Source organism: Elaeis guineensis, chromosome 3 (genome assembly GCF_000442705.2).
Source record: "Elaeis guineensis isolate ETL-2024a chromosome 3, EG11, whole genome shotgun sequence".
NCBI classification, from domain to species: Eukaryota; Viridiplantae; Streptophyta; class Magnoliopsida; order Arecales; family Arecaceae; genus Elaeis; species Elaeis guineensis.
The window spans coordinates 111,618,643-111,632,789 of NC_025995.2; the positions used below are offsets into that span (position 1 = coordinate 111,618,643).

At 41.3% G+C, this 14,147-nt stretch overlaps 1 protein-coding gene across 1 annotated transcript; it reads left to right on the forward strand.

Annotated features, from left to right (window-relative positions):
• Window positions 1-4,085: 4,085 nt before the first annotated feature.
• On the forward strand, window positions 4,086-13,436 carry LOC105040898 (uncharacterized). The gene is made up of 5 exons (XM_010917645.4): window positions 4,086-4,720; window positions 5,053-5,247; window positions 7,850-7,879; window positions 7,973-9,082; window positions 12,723-13,436. Exons 1-5 carry the CDS (start codon window positions 4,262-4,264, stop codon window positions 13,272-13,274), a joined length of 2,346 nt encoding a protein of 781 aa, XP_010915947.1. The 5' UTR covers window positions 4,086-4,261; the 3' UTR covers window positions 13,275-13,436.
• The last annotated feature ends 711 nt before the right edge of the window (window positions 13,437-14,147 follow it).

Below are 14,147 nucleotides of genomic sequence, written 5' to 3' on the forward strand. Positions count from 1 at the left end.
TGTGAAGGGCTGCAAGCTCGGTGTTTTGTAAAGTAAATTATTTACATGAAGTTTGATTAGTTACACCTTTATACTGTGTCTTTACCCCGGAAGTGATGAATCATAACAACATATTTTTTGTCTACTTTATCTTGATTTTTCTTAGGATCCAGAAATTAGGGTTAGGGCAAGATTGAACGCAGGAAGTCATTACTCCTAATGAGCACGTAGAACACCGACCTCAAGACTAGATCCGTCGCTGCTTCCTCCCCAAGGCTCACTGCGAACAGCTCGAACGGGTCAGTGAACCTGTTGGATCTACTGCTTTTCAGCGAAATGTGCTGCCCCTTCGACCAAAATCACCGGAACCAAAAGGAATATCTGAACAAGAATCATCCTTCCAAGCCAAATTCAGCAGCAAAATCTCATCTAAAAAAAAAAAAAATCACCGTTTTAGGAGGCGAATTTTATCTGATCGGACCCACTGAGGAGAGGATTCCCGAGAAGGCGACGCATAATTCACGCCGCGGATCATGTCATCGTTCTCCTCTCTTTGCCCCAAGAACAGGGGCACGAACGGGGCCCCATTCGGAGCGCTAGATCAGAATTAATCAAGAAAACTGAGTTCCTGAAGAAAGACTCGAAACCTAAGACGAGGAACTGGAATCTTCATAGGTCGGGAGGGTTCAAGAAGGGAAGAGAGAGAGAGAGCACGGACCGAGGTAGTCGACGATGATACGGCTGTTGGAGAAACGGCCCGTGGGATGGTGGTCGTCGAAGTCACGGCCGTAGGGCGAGCCATCGGCGTGGGAGAGGGTGCCGAGGAAGTTGTTGGTGTCGACGGTGGAGCCGCCGAGGACGAAGAGCCGGGGGGTTGGGGGGGGGGGGGGGAGGCGAGAGGGAAGCCGTGGGACGTGGAGAGGCCGGGGCTGCCGCCACAGACGGCGGGATGGGCTCATGGGCTCGACCGCGGAGATGAGAAGATCGGCGGGGAGGTGGTGGCGTTCTTGGAAGGATGGGGAGGGTAGGGAGGAAGAGAACGGGAAAGAGACGGAGACGAGCCGGGCGCCAATTCTTTCTTGGTTCGAACATTCGGAAAAGGTCGATGGGGTTCTGTATGTAGGCATTGCTGATCGATTCTTGACCGTCCGATCGATGGGCTCTAAGATTTTGATTAAGATATGATTATTGCCGCATCTAACCGTTGATTAGCTTACGCATCAGAAAAGTTAAGTGGAAGGTCTGGTATAATATTTGAGTGGCAAGATTGATGTTATCAAAACATGATTCACGGCTACTAAGAAAACACACATGTTAGTTCTTTTATGTAAAAAATTGCAGTAGCTCTTATAATGTGTGCAAAATATATCATACATGGATAGAAAATGCCATGTTGCTTATTTAGTTTTGCGCGTACACACTGAGACTATTGTTGATTTGCATTTTTTCAAGAATCATGTAGGAGTCCCGACAGAAAGAAAATAGATAGAAAACCTTCAGATTGATTCTTGACTGCCAAAATATAAGTGTGACGAGCAAGATTAGAATGATGATCCTCTACAATGATTCAACCAAAATTTTAACTATGCTAGGATGTCCTTCAATCATAACTTGGCAAAGTGGAAGTATTGTATGGCATTAGAGCAATCTTAACTAAGGATCCCTCTGCTAAAATCAAAAGTGTTACAAAACTTAGCATGTGCATTCCAGAATTAATATATATCCACCAAAATCGCTCCTGTCCCCAAGATTGAGTGGCTTCTGAAGACTAGCATATGTATCGAGGCAAAGCCACTATATGTGATGTAAGTCATACTTCATCCTCTCAAGCATGTTTGAATGTATAATAGCTAACCATCACCTAACTAGCTAACCAGTGAATAAAATTATTCATTATTTAATAGGTGCTCCCATCACACTGGGATAACATAGTGGAAAAGGTGAAAATGTGAAGAGAGAGCATTCTGGGTGGTTAACTGATCCCAATTTAGCATTTTTTGGATCCTTGATCAAATAAGTTTATCTATCATTTTTCCAGTGGTATTTGGGTCGTTAACTAGATAAGTTTATGTTATCCATCTTTAAACCAGCATCTAGATATAGTCTAAGGATTGTTATTTGACTCACATGGGATGCAATGCATATCTTTAGAAGGAAAGGCCATGCTATAAGTGCAAGAAAGTTTCTCTTCTTAAAGTTTAGCTTTCTCATTTTAAATTTTTTATTCTTTGGTAAGATAGCTCTTTCCCTTCGAGTAAAGTGTGTGGCAGATAGCTCAAGTGCCTGGGGTAAGCTAGAGTATAGATGACCAGATTATATTTCCCTGTGATTTGAAGGAATTCTTCGACTTGTTGCAAGTCCATTATAATTATATACTTGCGAGCATGAAATAACTACTATTATCTTTCTACCATGTCACAAGCTTCATTTTATTCAGTATTTCTCAAGGTTAACGAATTGACGATATTTTAACCGGTGGAACTAAGTGAAGGGATTTATAAATTTCTTGAATCAATTAAATTTTTATAGTCATGTCAAATATCATTCAGTTGTTATGAATATATATAGAATAAAATTAGCTTTTTCTGGTTGTTTAAGATTGTAAATTGACGGGCTTAGGCATATTGCTTATCAAACATATACATTCCTAAGATACTTTATGTTGCGGCCAATCCCCTCGTCGCTTGGTCGCTGGGAACGAGTACCTGCAAAGGAAAGTCCACACTGACCGGAGATGCCTCCGGCGGAGACCCTCCAACGGTCAAATCAGAGAGGAGACTAGGCAACAGTAGAGAGGAATCAGGGGACTCAGCGGTGGAGAGAGTGAGAGAGAGAAAAAAGCCCCCCTCAAACTGCTGCCTTACCTCATTTTATAGTAGGAGGTGGTATGGTCCCGCCGTCGGTGATGTAGACAACTGAAGAGTTGTCAAATCGCCGGGGGTTGTCACGTCGTTGACGAGCTGACAGGTTCTAGGAATTAATTCGCGTCCTTGACAGGACAGCGTCCCAGATTTTCTGGCAGGACAACGCCCCCCGGCGGTTACACGGCATGTCCTTGATAGGACTGCAGTCCACGTCGCTCGTTCGGCATCCAGAAAGTCCTGTAGAGGTCGGAAGCCGATTGCCCAAGCCGACAGGGAGTCGGTGATGTGAGATCGACTTTCAGGTGATCGGAGACAGTGTTGGCCTGTTAGGCCGATACGTTCCGGCCGGACATGATCGGTAGTTACCGTTAGCGTTGCCCGTCGTCAGATGGGCAAAGTCGGTCGGTCCATCCTCGAGGATGGGTCGACATCGGGACCCGTCGGTGAGTTGGCGACGAGGATGGGTCGGCGTCGTAACCCGTTGATGAGTCAGCATCGGTGAGTCGGCATCAGGATCGGTCGGTATATTCCAATACTTTATAACATATTGTTAAAAAAAGGTTTTCCTCAAAACAAGCTTCCTCACAAGGTTGCTGCAACATAGCACCTAGAAAATGAGCCTTGAGCCCAGGAAAACCTTCCCGCTGGTATTCATGCCATTCAAATCCAAATCTAAATATGAGACTCTCCAAGCTACACACAAGCTAAACAAGAAAGACTTTGAATCTCTAGTGACATCTACTTTTCTTTGAAGTACCTCTAGGGCTGGGCCACCATGCCAATTGGCATCTACATTTGCCGTTACGCATCTCATCAATGTGACACCCACTACACCTAGGAACATGATATCCTATGAATAGTCACTGCAAGCTCGGAGACCGAAAACTTTGCCCCAATTGCCTTCTATTCTTAGAAGGGGACACCTCCATACACATCTAGGCGATCCAAATTGCAAGCGTGTCACGCGGTTCTCTCTTCCAAAGCCCGCATATTGCTAAAAAGAAGCCGACCAGATGGTCCCTGTCCATCGACTGCCTGTGCCCTTCCAGGGCGAAGCCAAAGCCAGAGCTAACTTTGAAGTAGATTTTATCTGAAACACCACCGCTTGCTAAGATCCATCACCACTCAATGAATCCACGTGCAAGCATCTCGCTCCGTTCGCTCTAATACTTTCCCAACTGAAAATAAGATTATTTTATTTATTTAAAATATATAGAATGCGGAGCGGAAGGTGGAAGAGCTGGAGGAAGGCGCGCTAGATCTTCTCCCCCCGATCAGATCTCCCCCGCCGGGTCTTTAGGGTTTTAGTTCCGCCACCTGCCGCCGCCGCTGCCCAAAAGGCCTCGCCTTTTTCTAGGGCTCCGGGAGCGCCGCCTGCGCTGCTGCCGCTCCTCTCTCTCTCTTGCTGTCTCTCTCTGATGCAAGCTCTCAAGGCAGTGGACAAGGAGGACAATAAGTTCGTCCACAAGAAGCCGAGGCTCGGCGAAGAGATGCCCCTCACCGACGCGAACGACGACTCGTTTTTCTTCCCGGTGGAGGAGATCGTGCAGTACCCGCTGCCGGGCTACGTAGCCCCCTCCTCGATCAGCTTCAGCCCCGACGACCGCCTGATCTCGTACCTCTTTAGCCCCGATGGCACCCTCTACCGGAAAGTCTTCGCCTTTGACCCCGTGTCCCGGAGGCAAGACTTGATCTTTAGCCCTCCAGACGGCGGGGGCCTCGACGAGAGCAATCTCTCGGCGGAGGAGAAGCTGAGGCGGGAGAGGTCTAGGGAGAGGGGGCTGGGAGTTACTCGCTATGAGTGGAGAGCCAGGTCGCCATCCTCTTCTTGCTGTCCTCCACGGAAGCCTACCATCATGGTGCCCTTGCCTGCCGGGGTTCGTACTTCGATCCTCTTTATTCCTATTTCCCCTCTATACGATTATTTGATGACTTGGATATCAAGTTAACTGTACTCTAAATCTGTTGTTGGGCTCTAACGGTTGCAAAAGTTGGAATCTTCACATTCTGTCCTTCTATTATTTTATCATCCCTGTTCACTTATTTGATAAGTTGGATATCAAGTGAAGTGTAATCAAAATTGATTTTTGGGCTACCATGATTGAAAAACTTAGGAATCTTTGTTTATATATCGGGGTTTATTGATGTAATCAGGAATCTTCTTTCGGGCCTAGGATGGATACTAAGTGAATGTTCGCTTTTTGAACAGGTCTATTTCCAGGATGTATGTGGCTCAGAACCAGAGCTCAAGCTGCAGAGTGTAGCTTGTTCGCCAATCATTGATCCTCATCTGTCTCCAGATGGAAACATGCTTGCATTTGTGAGAGATGATGAGCTTCATGTCTTAAGTTTGTCTGATGGAGAAACCAAACAAGTGACATTTGGTGCAAAAGGAAATGGCAAGGTGAGACGCTCTTTTGATTTTTACAATGTATAATGTATGCTGTATTTACCTTAATCTGTAGTCTGTACAAACTCATATTGCTTGTTTCTTGTTCTTATTAAGTACAAGAAAGTTACTTTTTATTTTTTTAAGTGTCTCTGAATATGATTTCCACTAGGAATATGTGTTAATTCATGGAAGCACTATAACCACATTTCATTGTATTGAACCACATAAATTGTTGCCTTTATAACTACGTTTGGCAATATATTAATTCTACACCATGATAAATTATGTAACTTTAATTGCATCCTTTATGGACTTAAATTCTAGGATGTTTTATTTTCTATCAAAAAAGAATATAAATACTGAATCTGATGATGAAAACCTAAATACTTCCCTACTCGCTAATTAAGGAATATTGTGTCTAAAGCACAGCAACATCTTGTTGAGCATTACATTGCTGGAAGGTGATACAATTGAAGGCACTTATCAGGAAGGGGCAAATTGTCGATGAAGATGGCTTTGCTATTGTTCAAGGATATGAGCCTGTTGGATTTAGCCAGCAACGATGCCTAAATGCAATATGCAATAAATTTCTTTTATGTGTACATATTCTATATATGATTAGAACAGTGTTACTTGCTTCTTTGAGAGTCTCTGCATGAAAATTTTTGGGTAACTAGCTGTCTGTGATCTACTTCATCAGTTGCTGAAACAATAAGCTTCATTAGATTACCTTTCTCAAGTGTTTGTATCGATGAGAGCTGGGTTGGGATCATCTTGATAGGATTTTCACCCTTCCAACACATAATGCTAGTGGAGTACTTAAGTTAATCTATGATAGTTGGTCATTCCTCTCTCTCATGCACTTCAAAAGTATTCACCTAATCAGTCGTTAAAACCTCCTCCATCCTCCTATCCATCATGACTTCCTCTATGATGGCTTACCCTCCTTTCCTTCTTTGTTAGATAGACCGTATCAACATGTCTAACAACTAGCATGGTTGAATGGGATAATGAATATAACTATTAAAGAGGTAGGAGTGCCAACATACTGTGCTGGCTTGGCCAACATGAAGATCTGGATTGAAACAAATAGTGACCTAGGCTTAGAAATTAGACCTTCAGGCTAGGTCTGGGCCTAAGAAGTTGATGTTGGGAATAGTTTAGGATGGGGTTGGAGTTTGGACACTGAGAAAATCTAACCAGGCCTCATTCTGCGCCAAGCCTGACATGACAAATAGCTGTGAAAATAAGGAAAAGTCCATGTCTAGGCCTTGTAGTTCTGGCCTTAAGCTAGGCTTGGTTGGTTGACACCCTATGTTGGGGGCTGTAACCAATTGAGATTTGATCTAAATGGTGGAGTCTATAGTTGGGGTCATCGCTTAAGAGATTGGAGCTTGGCTGCAGGTTTTTTGGAGGTGTAATATAAACTAGTCATTATGGTGGTAGAGGGTGGGAAAAGGAGATGAGATGTGGAAAACTAGAGGGGTGTCCAAGTAGTTGCTATCTATCACACAGAAGATACAAGCTAACACCATCATATTCAAGTTTGACCATCATCATATCATAAAAAATGGTAGATTGTCTTGAAAATTGAAAGTATCGCAGTCTCTCTCTCTCTATCTCTCGCTCGCTCTGTGTTAATGACTGTTAATTGAGAATGATACTAATATAAATTTTTTCTTTTGCAAGAAAGATCAAGATATTATTTTGAGTGTAGCTACTTGTATTCAGGGTTTACTATTAGGACTAAAAGTCTACTAAAGTTTAGATGTTTTGAGTATATGACATCAGTCAAGTGTTGGTGCTATAAATTTTTTTTTTTTAATAAAAAAATTTAAGGGGGGGGCAAGGCCACCCAAGTTTATTAAAAGGAAGTAAAAGGATTACAAGAAAGGATGCACTATAGATGAGACTGAGTTGTTAGATTCTTCCACCATTGAAATATGGGATTTTATGCAGGCATCTTTGGGTTTTGGGCCAATGCATGCATGCAATCTATCGTGTTGTTGCCAACAAAAGAAAAGGGGATTTTTTCATCCAAAACTGGTCTTCAAGGATATGTCTATTACTAGATTCTTGGTATTCCTTACATGTGCTTGATAGTGTACTGTACCTTAATAATGTTGCTGGTCAAAAGTAGCAAAGAATATAGAAGGCATATGATTCTTTAAGGATTGGTTTTGGTTAGGAGAACCTTGAAGAATCTTGCAGAATTGATGCTTATATGGGAGTAGATGTGTTACGAAGTAATCCCTTGGCTAAGTAAAGAAATCCAAAGCTTTTTTTAAATATAATTATTTTTTAATCCTTGCCTGCGGGCACTTTTTGGACATGGATTACTGTTTTTTTTTTTTTTTTTTGAAAAGTGCTTCTAAAGAACAAGTATTGCATCAAATGGTAAGTGATAGCCCTAATAACAAAAAACCTAACTACCAAAGCTTGTCTGCACTATTTTGAGTCAGCTTTTCTAAACGATTTTGCTTGTACATACATAGTAATTCAGTTGAAAGTATGCATCTGACAATAAAGGGCTTTTTCTACTTGTCAACCTTTTGATGACCTATCTTCATTTACTTACAGAATCTGACAGGTCTGATCTGTTTTGTCTTTTCAGACTCATGGCCTTGCTGAGTATATTGCACAGGTGCGCTCTCTCTTTCTCTCAATGTATTCATGTATTTAGATAATTAGATGCCGACGCAGCTTCATCTCATTACAATCTGTTTGATAACTATAGGAAGAGATGGATCGAAAGACAGGATTCTGGTGGTCTCCTGATAGCAAATACATTGCATTCAGTGAAGTTGACTCATCTGAGATACCTCTTTTTAGAATTATGCACCAGGGTAAAAATTCTGTTGGTTCAGATGCACAAGAGGACCATGCATACCCTTTTGCTGGAGCAGCCAATGTCAAAGTTCGACTTGGAGTTGTTCCTGCTTTTGGAGGAGAGGTTACTTGGATGGATCTTCTTTGCGGAGTGCAGGATCAGAACAATGGCGATGAAGAATATCTAGCCAGAGTCAATTGGATGCCTGATAATTCTCTCACAGCTCAGGTTCTCAATAGGTCCCACTCCAAGTTAAAGATTCTTAAGTTTGATATTAGGACAGGCCAAAGAGAAGTTTTACTGGTAGAAGAGCAGGATATATGGATCGCATTACATGACTGTTTCACACCTTTGGACAAAGGAAGGAATGAGTTTTCTGGGGGTTTTATTTGGGCTAGTGACAAGACTGGCTTTAGACATCTATATCTACATGACAAGACTGGAGCTTTGGTCGGACCTATCACTCAAGGTGATTGGATGGTGGAACATATTGCTGGTGTGAATGACAATGCAGGGCTTATCTACTTCACTGGTACCATGGATGGACCATTGGAAACTAATTTATATTGTGCAAACCTATTTCCTAATCATAACCTTCCATTGCAACCCCCTCGAAGGTTGACTCATGCCAATGGAAGACATGCAGTGATTCTTGATCATCAGATGCAGAGGTTCATCGATGTCCATGACTCTTTGAATACTCCACCTAAGGTCTTGCTTTGTTCATTGCATGATGGAAGCATAATAATGCCTCTGTATGAGCAGCAACTTACCATTCCGCGGTTCAAAAAGCTCCCACTTTTGTCACCAGAGATTGTCCAAATATCAGCAAAGGATGGTACTGCTTTATATGGGGCTCTGTATAAGCCTGATGCAAAAAAGTTTGGACCACCTCCCTATAAAACATTAATCAGCGTCTATGGCGGTCCAAGTGTCCAACTTGTATGTGATTCATGGATCAGTACGGTTGACATGAGAGCTCAATACCTACGAAACAAGGGGATTTTAGTGTGGAAGGTACCTTTGTTTTTTTCCCTTTTATTAGGCAGATGTGCAACCTCATGTGGTAGTTTATTGTTCTGGTACATATCTCACAAACATGATAATACATGTGTTTTCAAAATCTCAATCTTATCAGTTGGTAAAGATTCTTCCTGTTCTCATCAATTTCATGTTTCCAATTCAATAAATTGGTTAGATGGGAATTGTTTTACATACCACTTATCCTATCTTTTCTGCTGTTTCAGAATTTGATGTGAAATTCTAGATTTACTGAGGATTAATTGTTTAATCTTCCTACTTCCTTACTAGTTTCACTTGTTTTTTTATATCTAAATGTGAGTTTTGACATCATTTCATTGTCATGCAAATTGCTTATCTTGACAGATTCCAGATAATGCATTTATTTATTCTTGAAAATATTGGAGTTCCATCTGTAGTCTGACTTGAAATGCAAGGGCTATTTCTTTTGTTCGTAATGGTTAATAAAGGTGGCAGAGGAAGTTGGTCAAACCAGAGCTTTAATTAAGACTTCTTGTTGAAAAGAAATTTATGTAATGGAACAATAAATGCCTAAAAGCATTAAATTACTGGTATTTAACCATACTGATTGGTTAAAAGAAAATGTGGTAGTTAATTATTTATGAAACCCTCAAGTCATTGAGAAGGTGAAAAGAATATTTACATCCTCATGTATGGGCATGTTAGATTGATTAATTATATAGTCTGATGACTGGTTAGGATGTGGGTGTTTGTTGGTTAGATGTTTGTCATAGAAGTTTTAGATACATTAGTATGTTTTATATATCAACTGTCAGGAGGCATTCAAAAATTTATACATTTGGTTCATATTTCAAATTGAAAAAGAGGTTGCATCCTTTAGGCATGCAAACGTGCATCCAAAGTTTTGACTCCAAACCTAATTGCCTATATGTTATAGGTTTTCTTGATTGCCATTAGGGGCTTTTAAAGGTTTATCAAATTAGTATGACTTATTTGATCTGCCTTACTAACCATCAAAGACTATTACCTAATAAGCCTTATCCTGCACACATGGGCCGGCAATTGGTAGTATGGATCAAGATATGATCTACCTAAAAGTTTGACATTTCATGGGTGGCTTATGATCAATGATAATCTTCTAAATGGTGCCACAATTTTGTCCACTGGAATTGATGCAGCATCCTTCTAAATGGTGTGACAAGTTTGTCCATGGGAATTGATGCGGCAACCTTCTAAGTGGTGCCGCAAGTTTGTCCATGGGAATTGATGTGGCAACCTCCTAAATGGTGTCACAAGTTTGTCCATGGCAATTGATGCAGTAGGGTACTAAGAGAAACAAAGGTCTTGCTTCGGGCCTATGAAAGGTCTAAATAATGCTACAAATCAAGTAAAATGGACCTATTGTTGTTTATATTAGTCAACTGTAAGAGCAAATTTTGCCATAAATAACTTTCTGAAAACCATGCAGGTCAAACGGTTCAACCTCCTTGACCTAACACTGGCCAGCTGTTACAGGTTAGATCAAGCTCATACCCAAAATTTTTCATTCAAACTGCTGACCCAAGTGGTGTGACCATTCAAGCTAAACAGGTCAGCAGCCCAAACGACCCATGAGTCAGCATTTCTAAAATAATGCTGATGGGATCTCAATATCCATTCCACTCCTAAAACAAACCCTATTCCTCTCCATTGCTTGGCTTCCTTCTCTAGTTCAAGCATTGCCATCGTGTAATGGAACGGGACTGTTGGGAGGCGTTCAATGTTAGGAAGGGGCTGTGGATGGAAAGATGTCAAAGAACCTTTAAATTTTTACTTTGTTTTATATATTTAAAGACACCGCTTGCCAACCACCACAGGTGAGGCAGAGAGGGAACAACCTATTCTTCCTCTTTTCTCCTCAAGTCCTAGATTTAAGATCTTGCAGTAGGAAGAGAGAGGGGGTTGGAGAGGAACAGAAGGAGAAGACACTTTGGATCCTTGGTGTTTGGGGACAAGAGGAAATGGCACACTACTAGGACGGGAAACAGGGGAGTTGTTGGCTGGTCTGCTCACAGTTGACCTGTGATCGGGCCAGGAACTTTCAACCTGGCCACCCTGGCAGTTCAGTCCCAGGTCACATGGTTCCGGAAACTGACCGTAACACCTGACTCTTTTTGTACAAAAAAATTCTTTGCTGGGTTGAACTTGTGCTCTTTTTATTTTAATGTAAATATTAAGTGGACTGTAACCAATAGTCTCTGCAATACTTTTTATAGGATTTTGCTGCTGTCTAGAAGCCCCTGCAGCGTTCCTTGTTCTATATCTCATTTTTCTTCTGATGTCCTTCTTTCTTTTGCACTTTTCCGTTCTTATATATGGTACAAGAGTCTAAAATATTTGTGCATAATAGGTGTGTCATCATGATACCGAAAGTTAATGCATGATTGTATGCATCTATTTAGTCGATGCACATATTTTGGTAATAGATATGGACATAACAAAGGTTGCATGCATGTTGGTAATGGATGTATACTTGTCACATGTCAATGCACGTGTCTAATTATGCTTATTATTGTCACAGCAAGAGGGTATAATGATCCAGTAGAGTTCAAAGCTAACAAAAAAAGGGTGGTCCATTTTTGCAAATATGAAAAATGAAATGGTCTCTTACCCCTAAAAAATGAAGTTGTCTTTTCTTGCTAAATTCCATTGCATAAATTGTATCATGCTATTAGGAGTAAGCACAATACAGGGGGTGCATATCCTGCTATGATACAACTTTCTATTGTGTGCACATTATGTGTGTAGTATGCAGCAACACAACAAAAATGATATATAATAACATGGTAAATTATGTGCACAAATTTCTTTTAATATTTCATTCATTGATTTGTATAATTTCATGTACTCAAACTGCTACTTTTGATCATAACTATCATCAATTATTAAATAGTTTCCTGTTCTTTTGTTTGATTTAAAATAATGCTACTCAATGTTACTTTTGGGTGCTAAACTTTATCAACAATCTACATGGTTGCTTCATACGATTTAAGAAAGTAGATTAATTCAAATGGGTCGAGAGTCATATGCTCTCTGTTCAAACGTGTCTACTTTTCTTGAGAAGATGATTAAATTTAAAAGTAAAACCTAGATTGAAAAGAGAATGAGGGACAATGCGGACACATCCTGGTCTGAAACTAGTTGCTTTTAGCAGCTTCCTTTTCTGTACAGGTGCTTGCCAACTTTTTTTCCCACTCTTATAAAGTTGCTTTTAGCAGCTTCCTTTTCTGTACAGGTGCTTGCCAACTTTTTTTCCCACTCTTATCCTTTATAGATTTGCTGCACATCCACATGAAAACTTTAATCTCGTTTGTGTTAATCTTGGAGTCACCAAGTGTCATTACCCTACACTTTAATCCATGAACAGCGTTGAACTTGTATATTCGTAAATCTCCGCTCGCAAGTCTTAATGGCAAATAGATTCTATACGAGCCCTGCATCCCTTTGGATGGATTTCCTCAACCACCAACCAAACCCCCTAACACACACACACACACAAAAGTGCCCATGCCTATGTCTTTTTTCTATTTCAGTTATCCTGCTATATGGTACTCTGGCCATTTCTTGCTTACTTCAAGCTTCAACTGACTTATTAAGTGAAATTTTGCATTGGCAGCTAGATAACCGAGGGACTGCAAGACGAGGATTGAAGTTTGAGGGCCATCTGAAACACAGCATTGGCCATGTAGATGCAGATGATCAACTTGCTGGTGCAGAGTGGCTTGTAAAGCAAGGACTAGCCAAAGCTGGCCATATCGGTCTGTGTGGCTGGAGTTATGGCGGCTTCCTCTCTGCCATGAGCCTGGCGAGGTTTCCTGATACATTTCGGTGTGCGGTGTCTGGTGCTCCTGTGACTTCATGGGATGGGTATGATACGTTCTACACAGAGAAGTACATGGGTTTGCCTACAGAGAATCCTGGTGCTTATGAATATGGCTCCATCATGCACCATGTACACAAGATCAAAGGCAAGCTGCTGCTTGTTCATGGCATGATCGATGAGAATGTTCATTTCAGGCACACTGCTAGGCTTGTGAACTCGCTAATTGCTGCTGGTAAGCCGTATGAGCTTCTGCTTTTTCCAGATGAGCGGCACATGCCCCGGCAGCTTCGGGACCGTATTTATATGGAAGAGAGGATCTGGGAGTTTGTAGAGAGGAACTTATGAAGGGATCTGTAGGTTTTTCCATCTTTTGGCTATTTTACGTGCCTGTGTTAAATTACTTTCATCTGAAGAACAAAGTCAAGCAGTAGCTCTTGCTGCTCTATTGTTGAATCAGGATGCTGAAATCCTTGCATTTTTCAATAAATCAAAAGCTTTCAAAGTGTAGAGTGATAGATTTGCTTTTCTATGCTTTTCTTGAGAACAACAGTCGGTCATACTTGGTACAATGTCCAAGTTGGAGCAGTGTTTTGAGATCTTGAGGTAGTTTTGTTGGAATTCCAGCTTGCCTAGTTCATGCCTCATGACTCTTTGCTGTTGTTGATTGGTTGATCCTTTTCCTTTCACAAGCGAGGCAAAGGTGCTTACAATGCATTCTGATGCAACAGTGTCAGTTCCCGAAAAATATATAGTAATACCAGAACTCGAGCACATCAAAAACATTCCGCAGAAAGCTTAAACGTTCAGTTGGCGTCAGGAGAATGATTATCACCTGTTTGGATACACGAGATCAAGAAGGCAGGATGGGGAGTCACACAGGTGGGATGGGTATGGAACCATGTTCTCAGTCACATGACTTATATTTTTCTGGACACATTAACCTTCAGGAGAGAACTATTGTTTCCTCTCCTTTCTTCGGCCTTTTCACTCAGCAGTTTTCATAGATGCAGATGAAATCATTGGTCAGGCAACCAAATAGGATTTTCCCTCCAGGTATCTCCAGAATAATATCGTAGAAAAGTACAACCAATTTCTTCAGCAACAACTAGAACAGGAAGCTTAAGGGGAAGAAGATCACTGTCTAAGAATTCCAACTCTCCGTTAGCCAACCAACTAGCTGATTCATTGGCTCCTCAGAAAATATGGGTGGCCTGGCAC